The sequence below is a fragment of the Brienomyrus brachyistius genome, chromosome 3 (genome assembly GCF_023856365.1).
Source record: "Brienomyrus brachyistius isolate T26 chromosome 3, BBRACH_0.4, whole genome shotgun sequence".
Taxonomy (NCBI): domain Eukaryota; kingdom Metazoa; phylum Chordata; class Actinopteri; order Osteoglossiformes; family Mormyridae; genus Brienomyrus; species Brienomyrus brachyistius.
Window position 1 is genome coordinate 2,150,524 of NC_064535.1, and position 15,117 is coordinate 2,165,640.

A 15,117-nucleotide genomic window follows, 5' to 3' on the forward strand; every position below is an offset into this window, starting at 1 on the left:
TCCGATGGAGGTATTTGTGTCAGGCAAGACTAAAATAGTCACTTAGGGGACTGGAAGAAACTACGAGCAAAAGTTCATTTCAGTGCTTTGCATGCAGGGGGAGGCGCTCAGCTTTCGCCCGGAGGTAGAGCACCTGCGGGCGGTGTGTGCCTCCACTAGGATGCTCTACAGCCACCTTTCCCGTTTGTCCCCAAGCTGTAGGAGCTGACGATGTACTTTTCAACCTGTGAAGGTGGGGACTGCAGGCACAGCAGCGCTCATTGAACGGATTTTGCCTGCTGTCCCCTTGGACATTCTGCCTTTTCTTTTTTTCAGACGTGTTTTTTCTCCAACGCAGGCAACTTTTACACAAGGTGTATGGGCTGTCCGCCGTCCTTGCGCTCCTCATCCCGACGTGTCTGCTGTATGTACTCTAGTAATGAGTAAGTGGGAGGGTCAGTCGCCGCGACTAATAAGGACAGCGATCCAGCAGCGGATCCCATTCTGACTTTTATTCCCAGTGCGCGTGGAGACGCTCCCGTCAGTATGCGCGCTTCACGCCTCTAGGCTCTTTGCGCCTTGCGGGAAACTTTCTCTTTGCATGTAAGTATTTGAGAACCGGGCTGGTTTCGCTCTGCTGCTTATTCTCGGGGTGTTAATGCTGAGACATGCGTTTCATTGAGGCTGTGGGACTAAGTGCAGGCTGTTATCCGTGTGCTTGGTGAGTGCGTGCCGCCGGGTTGCGAGCTCACTCCCATTCACCTTCCTCACCTCGCCCGCGTCTGGTCTTTATGTGCGCAGTCACTCTCCGGCTGTTAGGGAACCGAGAAGGTGTATTTGGCGAATCATTTACTAATGCGCGCATAGCGACTCAGAATAGCAAAAGATTAAAATGTGTAAATGAAGCAGATGATGTTGCCAGTTGTTTAATCGGGACAAATAATGAAGAAATTGCAAAGTGAAATAATTGACAGCATTGAAGCCTGGGATTTGTCCTGCGCGGTGTTTGCTTTGAAACAAGTGCCTGTTTTCCTGCAGCGACACGTCCCCGCCCGCATGGTGCAATTAACTGGGGAGCAAAGTGATCCTCGGCCAGTACAGGGTGATGGACACATTGGTGAAATATTTGGCTGCTTTCCATTTTCGTTTCACAGGAGGTGTGTGACTGAGTGTGTGTGTGTGTGTGTGTGTGTGTGTGTGTGTGTGTGTGTGTGTGTGTGTATGAGGGTTCGACCACGTGATTTCTTAAGCATTGTGGATCCGAGACGGGTTTTATTTAATCAGGTTCGCGTTTACGGTTAACCGCGGAGCCATGGGACCCCATAGCGGGGTGAAATGAACGCAGAGCGAGGAAAAACGCAGCAATAAATGCTGAAATAAATATTTTACCAACCCTGTAAGCAAACCACCTGCTGCTTCAAGAGGGGACCTGGGTGATAAAAGTGCTTTATATTCCGTGGAGGTGCGGTTATTTGGAGGCTGAGGAGTTTGTGAAATGTAATCCTGGAGGTCTTATTTCACAGGCCAGCGCTACGTGGTTGGCATTATATGACTGTCATTCATAACTCTACTGTTACGGGAGAGACGGTGTCGGCGCGGTTAACCGCGGCTTTCTGCGGTCATGGCCGAGCTCGGTTACTCATCGCTGCGCTGTATTATCGCTGAAACACGGCATGGTCACCTAAAAGGCCAGCATTTAAGGGCTTTACTGTCATAGCCGAGCTCGGTTACTCATCGCTGCGCTGTATTACCGCAGAAACACGGCATGGTCACCTAAAAGGCCAGCATTTAAGGGCTTTACTGTCATGGCCGAGCTCGGTCACTCATCACTGCGCCGTATTACCGCAGAAACACGGCATGGTCACCTAAAAGGCCAGCATTTAAGGGCTTTACTGTCATAGCCGAGCTCGGTCACTCATCGCTGAGCTGTATTACCGCAGAAACACGGTATGGTCACCAAAAAGACCAGCATTTAAGGGCTTTACTGTCATGGCTGAGCTTGGTCACTCATCACTGCGCTGTATTACTGCAGAAACACGGCATGGTCACCACAGTTCCGAGCTCTTGTGTCAGAAAGAAGCATTAAGGTCCTTTTCTCTGCACAGGCTTGCAGGGAGGTGCGCCATGGGTGTCCGCCTCTGCTGGGCTCTGCTCCTCTGGCTTGCCCCCCTGGGGGCCGGGATGGCCTTCAGCGAAAGCTCTGGTACCGCATCTCCTAACTCACTTTGTCACATTAATATTCATGTACTTTTAAAAAGAATGATGAATTGCCTATATTTTAGCCAAACTTGATTTGTTAGTAAGGATAGAATTACAGCCTTCTGTTTAATAGCTACCACCTGTGAAATAATGTTGTTATTAAAATTAGCATTATGAATATGTATTATTACAATAATGGCATTTTTAGTCAGAAGCTGAGGTAATTTCTGAACTCGTAGATGATAGACATTATTATTCCATGATAAAAGAGGACTGATGCTGTTAAAGTGAAAGATCTAATTTGCCTGTTTCCTCAGGCCCGTTTTCAGTGCTTGCAGTGAACATTGGTGACAGTTAATCAAGGATGGTGGGAAGGGTTTTCCATCAAAGAGGCATCCTCTGTGACAGTGCTTCTCTAATGTGAAATCTCCATCGCAGGCCAGCAGATGGAGGCAGGGATGGAGATGGTGTTTAGGGTAATTCAGAGCAAGGGTGTAGATTTTGGTACCGATGACAGGAGCATGTCCCTGCCAATACTATGGGTGCCGGGGGGGGGCTCGGGGCTGATTTGGTCCATATTAGTGGCGAAACTAAACCTATGGCCTGGGTTCAGAGGGCAGGAGCGGAAGACCTGCATCACAGGCATCAGATGAAATGATTAGATTAAATTATGAAAATGAAATGAAATAATGAAATGATGATGTCCTCAGTCTTGATGTGGGGCTGCTTGGTGCATAACATCTAATGTTGGGTTTTATTCAGCGAAAGATGGAGTACAAACACACAGAGGTCTAGTATGCTGACTGTCGCGGACACCACTGTGCAGCGAATAAACGTGTCTGCAAGGAAGGCAGACGGTGGCGTGTTTAGACAGCTCGTCCTAATGATCCTGACACCGGACTCCACTGCAGACCGGAAATGCGAGTCCTGCCGCTTTAATTGGGCCAAACTGTCACCATGTTTTCTGCAGTTAATCTGTTTATAAAATGCTGTAAAGTTGCTTTGACAGTTGAGGAGCTTGAGCAGTGATGTGAGTAGTTTTAATTGGACTCTTTCTGCTGATGCGCGCCGTAGGTACATTCCTTACAGTTACGGATGTTTTTATGTAGACGCTATTGAAGCTACATACACACGCTAGCTAGTGAACCATCTCCTGGCTGATCTCCTAGCTGCTGATTCCTGTCCTGTGCTGCAAGTCGAGCATCGGCGATTTGTGGAGCAGCCACGCCCTTTACACAAGTTCACGGGTGAGTGTCCGTCTTCCCCGCCGTCGGTTCATATGAAACGGTTGAGTGTGCAGAACGTGCCGGTAAGGCCCAAACGGGCTCGGTAAGCAGCCTGTGTATTGGCTCTGCGTCGCAAGTACGCGCCACCCTTATGAAGTGAAGCCAGCAGAGCGTGAAATTGATATCCTTTCTACATCGCATTCATTTCCCAAAAACACATTTTTTGTCACCTTTGCAAGGGTATAACGTGATAGTGGTGGAGGGGGGGTAGCTGCATTGCAACTCTGTGCTGACAAATCTCTGTACCCGCCCCCCCACCCCCCAAGGGTTCGACCTGACAGAGAGATTCCTTCTCCGTAAAGGGACAGTCATCGAAGAGCAGGCGACTTTCAGGCTAGGCGGCACGCCGCTCATCAAGCAGACTGAGTGAGTCAAAGCCCGCCGGCAGGAGGGGGGGGGGGGGGGGGGGGCACATGTCTTGCTGCCCTCAGGCTGCTTGTGTGGGGCTGTGACCATGAGTCCCTGCTTTATTCCCGAGTGTGAAAAAGGTGATCTCTGACCACCATCAACCAGTTAGCCCTCCCTAGATCTGTGACACCCTGGCAGTGCATCCAGAGAGCTTCCTGCCCGTGAATCATGTTTGAGGTTTTGGTGTAGCAGATGCAAGAGGGTGGGTGCGGAGAGTGCGCCCTCCTGCCTAAATGACAGGGTGCGGCTCAGCAGGTTACAATAATGTGTCTTTGATCAGAAGGTTGCTGGTTTGAGTCCCAGAGTCGGCAGAGTGTGTTGCCGTTGGATCCCTGAAGAAGGCCCCTAACCCCCCTACTGCCTAAATGACAGGGTGCGGCTCAGCAGGTTACAATAATGTGTCTTTGATCAGAAGGTTGCTGGTTTGAGTCCCAGAGTCCCAGAGTGTGTTGCCGTTGGATCCCTGAAGAAAGCCCCTAATCCCCCAACTGCTCCAGGCCCTGGCTGAGCCTGTTTTCGCCAATAATATATGTTGCTTTGGAAAAACGCATCTGCTAAATAAATAAACTGTAAATGATATTCATACCAACATGTAACGTAAATGTAACGAATGGCTGAGAGTGTTCAGCTCCTTAGTGACCGATTCCAAAACTGCCCATGAGTCAATCCCCCATACGGGCCGAGCAGACTGTCAGAGGGCCAGGGTGGCCTCAGGTTTCAGGACAGCATGGTGGCCTTTTCTCAGAGTGTAGGCTTACCTGCGTTCCGCCTGATATCCGGAGGGAAAAAAACCAGCCTTAAGTTGACTTTCTGCTGGCTGCCACGCAGTGACCCGTGTATCTTGCCGATAATCCCATTTGCGTTTACTAATAAGGGCAAACTGTGAGGTGAGACGCATTGAGTAGTTTGGCGAGATCGAGTGCACAGATGGGTAACGCAGCCCAGAGGATGAAGGGAGCTCGCAATTCCTGGGGAATGTTGGAGAGGCCTGGAAATAGCACTGGACAGCGGTGTGGCCCTGCACTGCGTGTACGCACTGCCTCTTTCATTTCCTCTGGCTTTTCGCTTTTTCTTTGATGTGTCTATTTATGGTGCCGATATCACGGTCTTCTCTAGATGTGGAATGTTACAGTGTTGCGCGTTTATATTGCACTGCCATTGAGGTCTCTTACCCAACGTTGTGTATAAACTGAGACTGTTGCATGAGATCGCCAATGGAGTCGACAGTTCTAGGTAATGGAGAGTTAAATATTTGATGAGGTTTTGTTCGCTCCTGTTGTCAAACAAACCGTTGCGCTCGCTCTGCAGTCGTGTCCGTCGCTCCCTCCTTTCGAAGTTCAAGCTTCTGTTCTGAGTGTTTTCCATCTCACTTCAAGCGAAACTGTATTTTTAGAGCAGTCACGTCACACGGCGCGATGCCGGGGGGGGGAGGGGGGCGCACCTTGGCCAGCGAACTGCGAGCGCCGTCACTCTAGGCACCGCCCACACCGGCGGCCTGCCCATTCAGCCACTTTTCAGGCCGGTTCCTGAGAGGGGAAGCAGGCAAGAGCTCAGTCTCGATGATCTGAGCTCTCTGACAGGTGAAGCCGCCCGTCAGCTGGGGAGGGAAGGTTCCCTGTCACAAACTCCAAACATCTCTCACTTTACCCTCAGGAAACGCAACCGGGATCATCTTTCCCAGGTCCCTGGGCCCCGATTGATACAGTTACATGGAGATGGAAGCCTCCACTGTCCTGGAACATGCTTTTTAAGAGATGAAGGATTAGTTCAGTTCCTGGCTTCCAAAATAAACCTTCGATGTATTTTCCAGGCCAAAATGACCTTCTGCCACCGCTCGCTTGCAGCCACACTCGAGCGTCGCCAGTTTGATGAGGCCGCCCTCTTGTTCCAGCTCCTCGCTCATTAATGGGTTTTCTCAGGGGGGGTTTCAACAAGCCCTGCCTCTTGTGTTCTGTCTCAGGGGCAGCTTAAGACACCCCCACAGAGGACATCAGTGACACCCAGCATTTGATTCGAGAGGCCAGAGCTGTCAGCCAACCACAGAGTCTTTGACTTGCGATATTTTTTACTCTACACCAAGAAAGTGATGTCACTAAGCTATAGAATACACCCATATCTACACTATTTAACTACAATTTACCCTCTCAGCTGCAGCATGTACCCTTAAATATGGTATATAGCCTTGACCAGAGTATACCCCTTTAAATACAGTACACACCCTTACTTACCCCTAACCCACAGACACCCTTCTATACCGTTACATACCCGTCCGGGTTCTGACCTACAGCTGTGAGTAGGAATTACGCCTCATGTTTTCCTTTTCCTGTAAAGGAGTTCACTGGCACTGAGCCAGGAGTGGAGTCGTACCTATTTACGACAGCAGTTGTAAGTGCTTTTCTCTCCCCTATAAACATGTTAGAAGGTTAACTGGCCAGTTCAGTCTGCTCCCACACTGATATTTTTCTCATTTGTCTGACACCTGGTTCCCAGCTCGCGAATCGGCTTTGGATCCCAGTTGAAATCCAGCTCACGCAGTTCTGGAATTTCAGGAAAAACTGTTAAGATGAAAATGTCACACGTGACGAATAGTAAGCGACACATGCTGGATTTGTGCCAAACCTGAGGCAGCTGGGACCCCGGGGGGGGGCTCTCTAACCCCACAGCTTTCTGAGGTCATGGAAAGCACGCCGCGCGAACTTACTGTCTGTCAGGAGGTTCAAGCAGAAGCTCAAAGCCCCCTAAATCTATTGTCGGTCTTCACTGGCCACCCTCTGCCCGCTTAAGTCTGTCGTATGAATACATTTTCCGGCGGCGTTGGTCTTAAGGCTGATTGTTCAGCAGACTCAGCTCAGCCGGGCTGACCGTACACAGGTCTGGTCCTTCCACCAGAACCCAGGACTTATTCCAGTGCCCTTCAGTTCTAATGCGTGTTCTGGAAAGAGTGTACTGTCCCCAGGGAGTCTGTCTGCCACATTCGTCTTTCATCTGTGTCGGTCGCCATCCCTGTCCTAACATGGCCCTACAACATGACTCTCTCTCCCTGCATATTTCATTATAGTAAACCTGTCAATGCTGCCCCCCGTTTCCATGAATTCAGGGGACACTGGAGAACAGGAGATTATCTGTTGGAGCAGAAACTAATTTTCAGTCACCCTCATGCAGCTCTGTGTCAGCTGTCAGTGCTGGAACGGGCGATTTTAGTGAAAAATTAATTATTCATTTGTTCTTTTAATATGTCGGATAATTAAATAGAAGGGGAAGCACTTAAAAGGGTCGACCCACACAGACCGACTTTGCTATTCCACATAAGCACAAATTTAATTTATCCTTTAAAATGCTTTCAGAGGACGTCGAAGTTTTGAGAGAAGGTCAGGGGAAAAGAGCAGTTTGAACATTTCAGAGATCATTTACCATATTTCTGAAGATATATTAATATATAAAAGTATGTTAATGGTGCACTTTAATCATCTGTATGGGCCGTTGGTATTTTCTCAGTTTCTCAGAGACATCAAACCTATGATGAATTTTGAAGAAGTAAAAAAAACATTGTTTACCTGAGTGGATGCACAAAGTTTATCTAATCTGATAACTTAGGGATATGGATCGATAATAAGTAATATGTTTCCCTTTTGTAAGTCTCGTGCATCCGAAACAAAATTAGGGGAACTAAATAAATCACAAGTGGCATAAAATCAAAGCATGCTGTATGAGTGTACTGTATCGTAAATGAAGGCCATTATTTTTATCTAAGTACTCAGTAGAATGTTTGAGTTGTGTCTTCCAGACCCTAAGTTATGGAATAAATATACGTCTCAAAGGCAAATATCCATCCATCCATCCATTTTCCAAACCGCTTATCCTACTGGGTCGTGGTGGGTCCGGAGTCTATCCCGGAAGCAATAGGCACACTCACACACCATTCACTCACACTTGCACACCTACGGGCAACTTAGCAACTCCAATTAACCTCAGCATGTTTTTGGACTGTGGGGGGAGACCGGAGTACCCAGAGGGAACCCCACGCCGACATGGGGAGAACATGCAAACTCTGCACACATGTGACCCAGGCAGAGACTTGAACCCGGGTCCCAGAGGTGTGAGGCAACAGTGCTAACCACTGCACCACCACCTGCCCCCCAAAGGCAAATAATTTTTGATATATCAATGTATACATATATCCTTTGTTGGTTGTCAGACCTTACCTAAAGATTCCCTATATATTACATGCTTTTAGGCCGTGAAAATGGTGGGTGTGGCTAAGATCGCGTGAAAGCAGGCATCGGCAGTGGATTCCCGCGAGGCCTGAACTGAGGGCTGTTTCCCTTCATAAAAGACAGACTGCAGCAATATCTGTGGGATTTACTGTAATGGGATTTCTGGGAATTAAATTTAAAGCCTGCCTGAGGGGAGGCGTTTCCGTTTAATACCGCAGGACTGTAGGGGTGCGATCGACCCAGCCTTCTGTTTCACGGCTTTGCTCGGTATTAAGGTACCTTACTGGCCTTCACGCAGAAATGTCAAAGCCTTCATGAAGAGCAGTTTCTGTCCTGATGCTCTATTAGTTCATCTCCCTAAAATGTTTGTCTATATGATAAAAGGTGTTTGTTTTGGCCTTGGGAATTTGGTCAGAGGGCTTCATCCCCATCAGAGCAGAAGCTGACAGGGGCTCGGCCACTGTGCCTGACTCAGCCCTTCCCTCGCTGCCGTGTCTGACCCATTTGGGTCGCCTCACTGCTGGATGCATTGGACAGGTGAACATGGACAGTGGTCAGGCTTTTCAGGAAAGTTCAGCTTCCACTCTGGGTCTTTCCAGACAGGTCTTTCCCAACGGGCTTCCCAGTGAATTTTCCTTGGCTGCAACATTCCGGCTCAGGAAAACCACCAAAAAGGACCGCTGGTACCTTTGGCAGATGTCTGATGCATCCGGAGCCCCACAGGTAAGAGATTCATTACTACGAAAATGTCTTGCTGCATCCATCCCACTCTGAGCCCAACCCTAACCCTCCTGTACTTATGCCTGATCTGACTTATCTGAACCTAAATGTCATATAGGCTGTTTAGCTCCCTCCCTGTTGCCTTGTTCATGCAGATGTCCCTGATCGTCGACGGTGCCAAGAAGGTGTTGGAGTTCTCTGCCCGCAGTCCCCTGAAGAGCGACCTGCAGTACACCTTCCGCAGCCGTGACCTGCAGGTGCTGTTTGACCGTCAGTGGCATAGGCTCAGTGTGTCTGTCCAGGTCAGCATCCTGTCCATCTACGTGGACTGCAAGCTGATCGAGCGGCGCCTCACCGATGTCAAGGATGGCGTGGACATCAGCGGAAGGACGCTGATCGCCACGCGGGTCGAGAGCAGCCGGCCCGTGGATGTGAGTGTGGGGACGCGCACGTCTCGGAGTCAGTAATCCTCACGTGAGAGAATCGGTCTTTGTAAGAGTATGTTGACATATTAGCAAATTAATAAGCATGGTCAGTTACCGCGTGTCCCTCTCAGCTGGGAAATCTGCGATTCCTCTTTAGCTCAAACTGAGCAGGAACACCGTACTGACAGTCCCCCCTTTCCCAGATCGAGCTGCAGCAGATCTTAATCTACTGTGACCCAAAGAGCGTCGAGATGGAGAGCTGCTGCGAGATCCCGGGGTCCACGGTGAGGGCACCGCATCCCAAGGCCCTGCATGCAGCTAGTGCCAGGTTTAGCGTGCAGATGGGCCACACAGATACAGGACATGCGGCTGAGCTGCAAGACCAAACGGTAGCAATGGAAAAAATGACGCTTTGTGAACCATTTGCTTTATTTTTTGACCCCACTGGATGGTGCTCCCTATTCAACAAAGGACACAAAGTATGACCCAAAGCAAACCAAGTGTGCCCCCTAGTGGGGTGAAAAAATACAGCAAATGGTTCATGAAGTGCCATTTTGTCCGTCACTACCAAATGGTGTTTAGACTATAGACTCAGCTGTACTAAACAAATTCCTTATGATTTGTAAGTGTTTATAACACTCGTGTGGCAGCAGTACTGAGCATGCTGTCAAAAAAAACTTCCGTTAAATCAACCATTTCAGAAGTGCTGAGATGTGTAAGCAAAATTTTAAATTAAATATTTTCATATAAATATAGCTTAATGTTTTAATGTGACATATTTATGCCTATTTCCATCCATCCATCTGTAAGTGCTTCTTCTGGTCAGGATTGGCGGAGGGCACCAGGCTGGATGGGACAGCAGATAACTTAATGTTTAAATGAACACCGTATATGGGGTTGGATATTGCTAAGTGACAAACTTTTCCTCAGGGGGGTAGGAGCTGTTTTTAATGGTCAGCATGTTCCCCATCAGTGTGCGACGGTCCCCCCGCCAGCCACCAGCCTCACCCCCAGCCTCATCCCCAGCCTCATCCCCAGCCTCTTCTCCCAGCCAATCCAGCGGTCCAGTGACAGATGCCAGTGTTCATCGGCAAAGGCACGTCCGTTTCGCAGTAATTATTCCCTAACAAAGCCAAGGACTGTGTGTTCCATCGCCTCCACCCCCCACCCCACCCCACTGTCTTATGCAAAATAAAGTGCAATTAGAGCACATTTACCCAACAAGCTTCCTGCACAATCTCCAGGGGGACGGGCAGCTGCCTCCAAGCTACAGCTTTGGCCTGAGCGAGGTTTTCCGTCTCAGATGACCTGTGCCAAGCTTTAGTGAGAGGAGGGAATGTCAGGTTTTTGATGCTTTGTGCTTGATGGAGGAGACATGAGTAACTCTGTGTTCCTGCTTTGTAGGGAGAGCAGGGTTTGCCGGGTCCAGTGGGGCTTCCAGGGCATAAGGGGGACACAGGAGTCAAGGTATGATGCTTATGATTTATTCTCCAGTTTCCTGTCTAGCATGCAAGTCATCCTGGCAGAAATGCTACTCGTGAAGTTGCCGTGATTTTGGGTGATCAGGTCCGACCCCCTTTCCTGATTTTACGCCCAGCCAAGGGTTCGCTGCAGGGATGTCGGCCAGTGACCCTGGGCCCCTGGCAGGGGAATGACTGGAATTCATTAGCAGTAACAGGTGCTGAGGGCCCTTCCGAACTCGCGGCCTCCAGGGTCACCCGTGGAATTGCCATTGTGTGGTCTGGGAATGGAGACATTTTTCATGGGAGGACTTTGTTTGGCTTTCAGAGGCCTTCCCACCTGCAGTAAATCATCCGGGCAGACAGGCAGGAATGGAAATCTGCTGTTTAAGTTAGCGCAACAAATGTTGTGCTTTGTTCGCTGAATGATGGTCTTTAGTGTATACTGCATATATGACAGCGGGAGCAAGGTGCTAAACATTACTTAGCTACACTCTTAAATATATGTGTCTTATGAAAACAGCTGCCTGGATACCGATCTGGTCTGATGATAGATGTGGAGACCGTCTACCCAGTAAAGATGGGGTTTAGTCACCCTTCCTTCGGTGTTATAGACATGAAGCAAGTAAAGTTTTACTGTCACCCCAGGCATGCACAGAACAGGAATAACAAAATGAGAAACATTGCTCCTGGACCCAGGGTGCGGCATTCATGACTGGACAGACATTACAGGGCTAAAGACAGCGTTTGTGAGATGGTTTACAGAGTGCAAAAAATACCGTACAATTATCAATAATGTAAGGGGAGGGGAGAGTACTGTCAATCTACATGATATGATGTAACATAAGATGACACTATGACAACATCACAAGGCATAAGATACATATCAGTTTAGACAAAGCATGACTGGCTTTACTGAGCTTAGAGGCAGCCTTAACTCCAACACTTAGCCCTCTTTCCTCTATCACCACCTATTCAATCTTGGACTCTTTGCTTGCGGCCCTGGAACATTCTGCAGAGAGAAGTATGCCGCTGTTGAGGTCATCTGGGGTGACTGGCCTCCGCTTAGCAAATGAAGCACACCCCCATGCAGAAACGGGCCAGTGTCCCGCGTATCGGGCAGCCAGAACGAGGATGTCGGACCCGGGGCACGGAACGGGCTTTTCACCACGCCGCTAATCAAGCCGGGCCCGGGTTTGGTGAGGGAGGGGGACAATGGGCGCTGTGAATGGTTATTAATGACATGTGGATGGATCATTTGGATGGAGCAGCACACGTTCCACACGAGATCATGTGACTGAATGGGGACACAGCTGCCTGGAATGGATTTGCACTCCTGTGGAGATTTACGTTAATATGGACCCCATGACCAGGCAGCTCACCCAACCTGCTCTGCCTGTATAGTTTTGTCGTTCTCTGATTGCGTAAACTGGGATTTTACAGTAAATAGTTATTACAAATGGGAAATGTCTGAAATTACAGTAGTTTTTAATGCGCTTTGAAACCAAGTATTTTATGTAGTGAGCAAACACTGGGTTTGTGAAATTTGAATGAAGTGTGGAGGCAGCGGTGATGATTGTGGTTCGGTTAATGGCTGCAGGCAGCAGCACTGAGTCTCTGTGGTTCTGGGCGAAGCGAGCAGGAGGCCGAGGCGTCTATGGTGCAGCTGCCACAGTCCTGGGGCACACAGGGAGGCACCGATGCCGGGCCCCGTCTGTAAGCGCGGCCCCGATGCCGGGCCCCGTCTGTAAACGCGGCATTGATGCCGGGCCCCGTCTGTAAACGCGGCATTGATGCCGGGCCCCGTCTATAAGCGCGGCCCCGATGCCGGGCCCCGTCTGTAAGCGCGGCCCCGATGCCGGGACCCATCTGTAAGCGCGGCCCCGATGCCAGGCCCCGTCTGTAAGCTCGGCATTGATGCCGGGCCCCGTCTGTAAACGCGGCCCCGATGCCAGGCCCCGTCTGTAAGTGCGGCCCCGATGCCGGGCCCCGTCTGTAAACGCGGCATTGATGCCAGGCCCCGTCTGTAAACGCGGCATTGATGCCGGGCCCCGTCTGTAAGCGCGGCCCCGATGCCGGGCCCCGTCTGTAAGCTCGGCATTGATGCTGGGCCCCGTCTGTAAGCTTGGCATTGATGCTGGGCCCCGTCTGTAAGCGCGGCCCCGATGCCGGGCCCCGTCTGTAAACGCGGCATTGATGCCAGGCCCCGTCTGTAAACGCGGCATTGATGCCGGGCCCCGTCTGTAAGCGCGGCCCCGATGCCGGGCCCTGTCTGTAAGTGCGGCATTGATGCCGGGCCCCGTCTGTAAGCGCGGCCCCGATGCCGGGCCCCGTCTGTAAGCACGGCCCCGATGCCGGGCCCCGTCTGTAAGCTCGGCATTGATGCTGGGCCCCGTCTGTAAGCGCGGCCCCGATGCCGGGCCCCGTCTGTAAGCTCGGCATTGATGCTGGGCCCCGTCTGTAAGCGCGGCCCCGATGCCGGGCCCCGTCTGTAAACGCGGTATTGATGCCGGGCCCCGTCTGTAAACGCGGCATTGATGCCGGGCCCCATCTGTAAATGGAATGTGTTTTTCCCATTTGTTTGCATGCTCCAGGTGCTGGTGTATTTAATGAACTGCTTTTAATTGGATTTCCCATTCAAGGCACTTAGGATTTCCTGAGGGGGGGGCTCCAATTTAGGAATAATCTGAGCAGAAGCTGAATCTGGCTGCTCTGACTGACAGCGGAGTCTCACTCCTCAGACATTGTCTTCCTACTGTTCACGGTTAATTAAAATAATGCCGAGAGTGTATCAGTAAACAAACAGTCCAGGCTGGAAAGTGGGGAAAGGGTCACCTGGGGCTGCAGCGGCATCTCAGGTCAGACGGGGGGGGGGGGCTGTGGGGGGGACAAAGGCAGACAGAAGCAGTGCTCCCTACATCCCGGATCTTTCCGTGACATTAACGAGCAAGTCAGCCATGCTGGAGATTCAGATCAGCCTCTGGCACATAAGGTGAGTCTTCGTGGCGGAAATTCTGGCCCAGGAACGGCTTAATAAGCCGACGTCGTCTGACGGCTTCATTTTATCCTCTTTCAAAAAAGACAATGGAGGCGGAGAAAGAGGCTTGTTAAACAGCTGTAAATATTTAAAGGCAGAGTGAGGTGGAGGTCCTCTGGGGGGCCACCTTCTGCAGGACTTACGGACTCTGTGCCAATTAGTCTCCACCTTAAATCCCGAATGAGGCCACAAGGCAAAGTTCACAGCCAGCGTCATGCTCAGGGCTGCGTGACCGGGGCTGGGCTGCGGACTGCCTTCCTAAATGCAGATGGGGGGGCCGCTCTCTCTCGCCGCCCTCTGCAAAGCCCCAACTCTGTCCCTCACTCTGCATGCACATGCTCATCCCCCCCCCCACCAGGAGCTATGGCAGTGGGGGGGTGCCAAACAGGCTTACTGTGTGTCTGAGACATGTGACCTTCCAATTATCGCGTAACAGTATCTGTAGGCACAGCTGCTGGCTGCTTGGCGTATTGGGGCCCCGCAGCACCTGTGGCTGTGGGCGCGGCGCTGCTGGCTCTCCGGACCGTCTGCTAATGTCCCGCCTGTGCTTGCAGGGCGAAAGAGGCGACGATGGCGCCCCCGCTGGCCCCGGCCTGAAGGTAGGCTGTCCCGATCATCGACAGGGACGCTTTGCCACCGTGTCATGACCGGTCCCACAGCAGCACGCCCAAGCCAACACTCACTGAGATGGGAGCTGTGTGGGGGGTGCGTGTGCACTGAAGCATGCTGGGAAGGAGCCCTGTTATGCAGATGTCACAAGGACCAGGGTAGTCAGCTGGGCTGAAACCATCGTTAAGTTACATTAAACATTTTTACTCTGTCACAGGAGGCAAAACTTAGCAAGGTTTGCAATTTTAATTATGGTTCTTTTTCAAGATAACACAGTCAAAGATTTATCTCTGCTACTTTTGCACGAGCTCTGCATGCTTCTCTCCGAGACTTTCATCCTTCATTTTGGACGCACTCATACATCTTGTGGCGCATTTGTAAGAAATTTTACAAAAATGAGTGAAGAGAAGAAACGTGAACAAGAAGTGGTCACCAAAAGACATCTGCCTTCCACTGTGTGGAGACAGTTGCTGTTCCACAGATTGACAGATCCACAGAGCGTGTCTGAATTTCCGGGCAAAAGCAGACACTTGGATGATGTCATTGAAAATGAGTTAGCATGTGGGATGTGGTTCCAAAACAATATCAGAGTTCAGTATAACAAAGCCAGTAGACATTCTTAGCCTATCAATTACTTTCTCTCTCTGATGTTGCCGTAATTTATTGGGAACCCAGTTTGTGTCTGTTGGCACTATTCACTACCAAAGTAGATATAACAAGTTCTGTTTGACTGTAGTTTATATTTTCAAACTTCTTTTTTATATAAATTGGCATATTTTT

The 15,117-nt window shown here is 50.3% G+C and overlaps 1 protein-coding gene across 3 annotated transcripts in view; it reads left to right on the plus strand.

Moving 5' to 3' along the window:
- Positions 1 to 66: 66 nt before the first annotated feature.
- LOC125738377 (collagen alpha-1(XIX) chain) overlaps positions 67 to 15,117 on the plus strand; it is an 86,583-nt gene continuing 71,532 nt past the window's right edge. For 2 of the 3 annotated variants that reach the window (XM_049007276.1, XM_049007277.1), the window contains exons 1-11: positions 67 to 232; positions 338 to 422; positions 2,085 to 2,182; positions 3,348 to 3,425; positions 3,731 to 3,830; positions 8,686 to 8,809; positions 8,962 to 9,237; positions 9,435 to 9,515; positions 10,205 to 10,331; positions 10,640 to 10,698; positions 14,283 to 14,327. In XM_049007276.1, the coding sequence (XP_048863233.1) occupies positions 211 to 232; positions 338 to 422; positions 2,085 to 2,182; positions 3,348 to 3,425; positions 3,731 to 3,830; positions 8,686 to 8,809; positions 8,962 to 9,237; positions 9,435 to 9,515; positions 10,205 to 10,331; positions 10,640 to 10,698; positions 14,283 to 14,327 (1,095 nt within the window). In that variant the 5' untranslated portion in view covers positions 67 to 210. Of the gene's footprint in view, positions 583 to 2,084; positions 2,183 to 3,347; positions 3,426 to 3,730; positions 3,831 to 8,685; positions 8,810 to 8,961; positions 9,238 to 9,434; positions 9,516 to 10,204; positions 10,332 to 10,639; positions 10,699 to 14,282; positions 14,328 to 15,117 lie in introns of all 3 variants that reach the window. The other variant, XM_049007278.1, reaches the window with a different exon arrangement.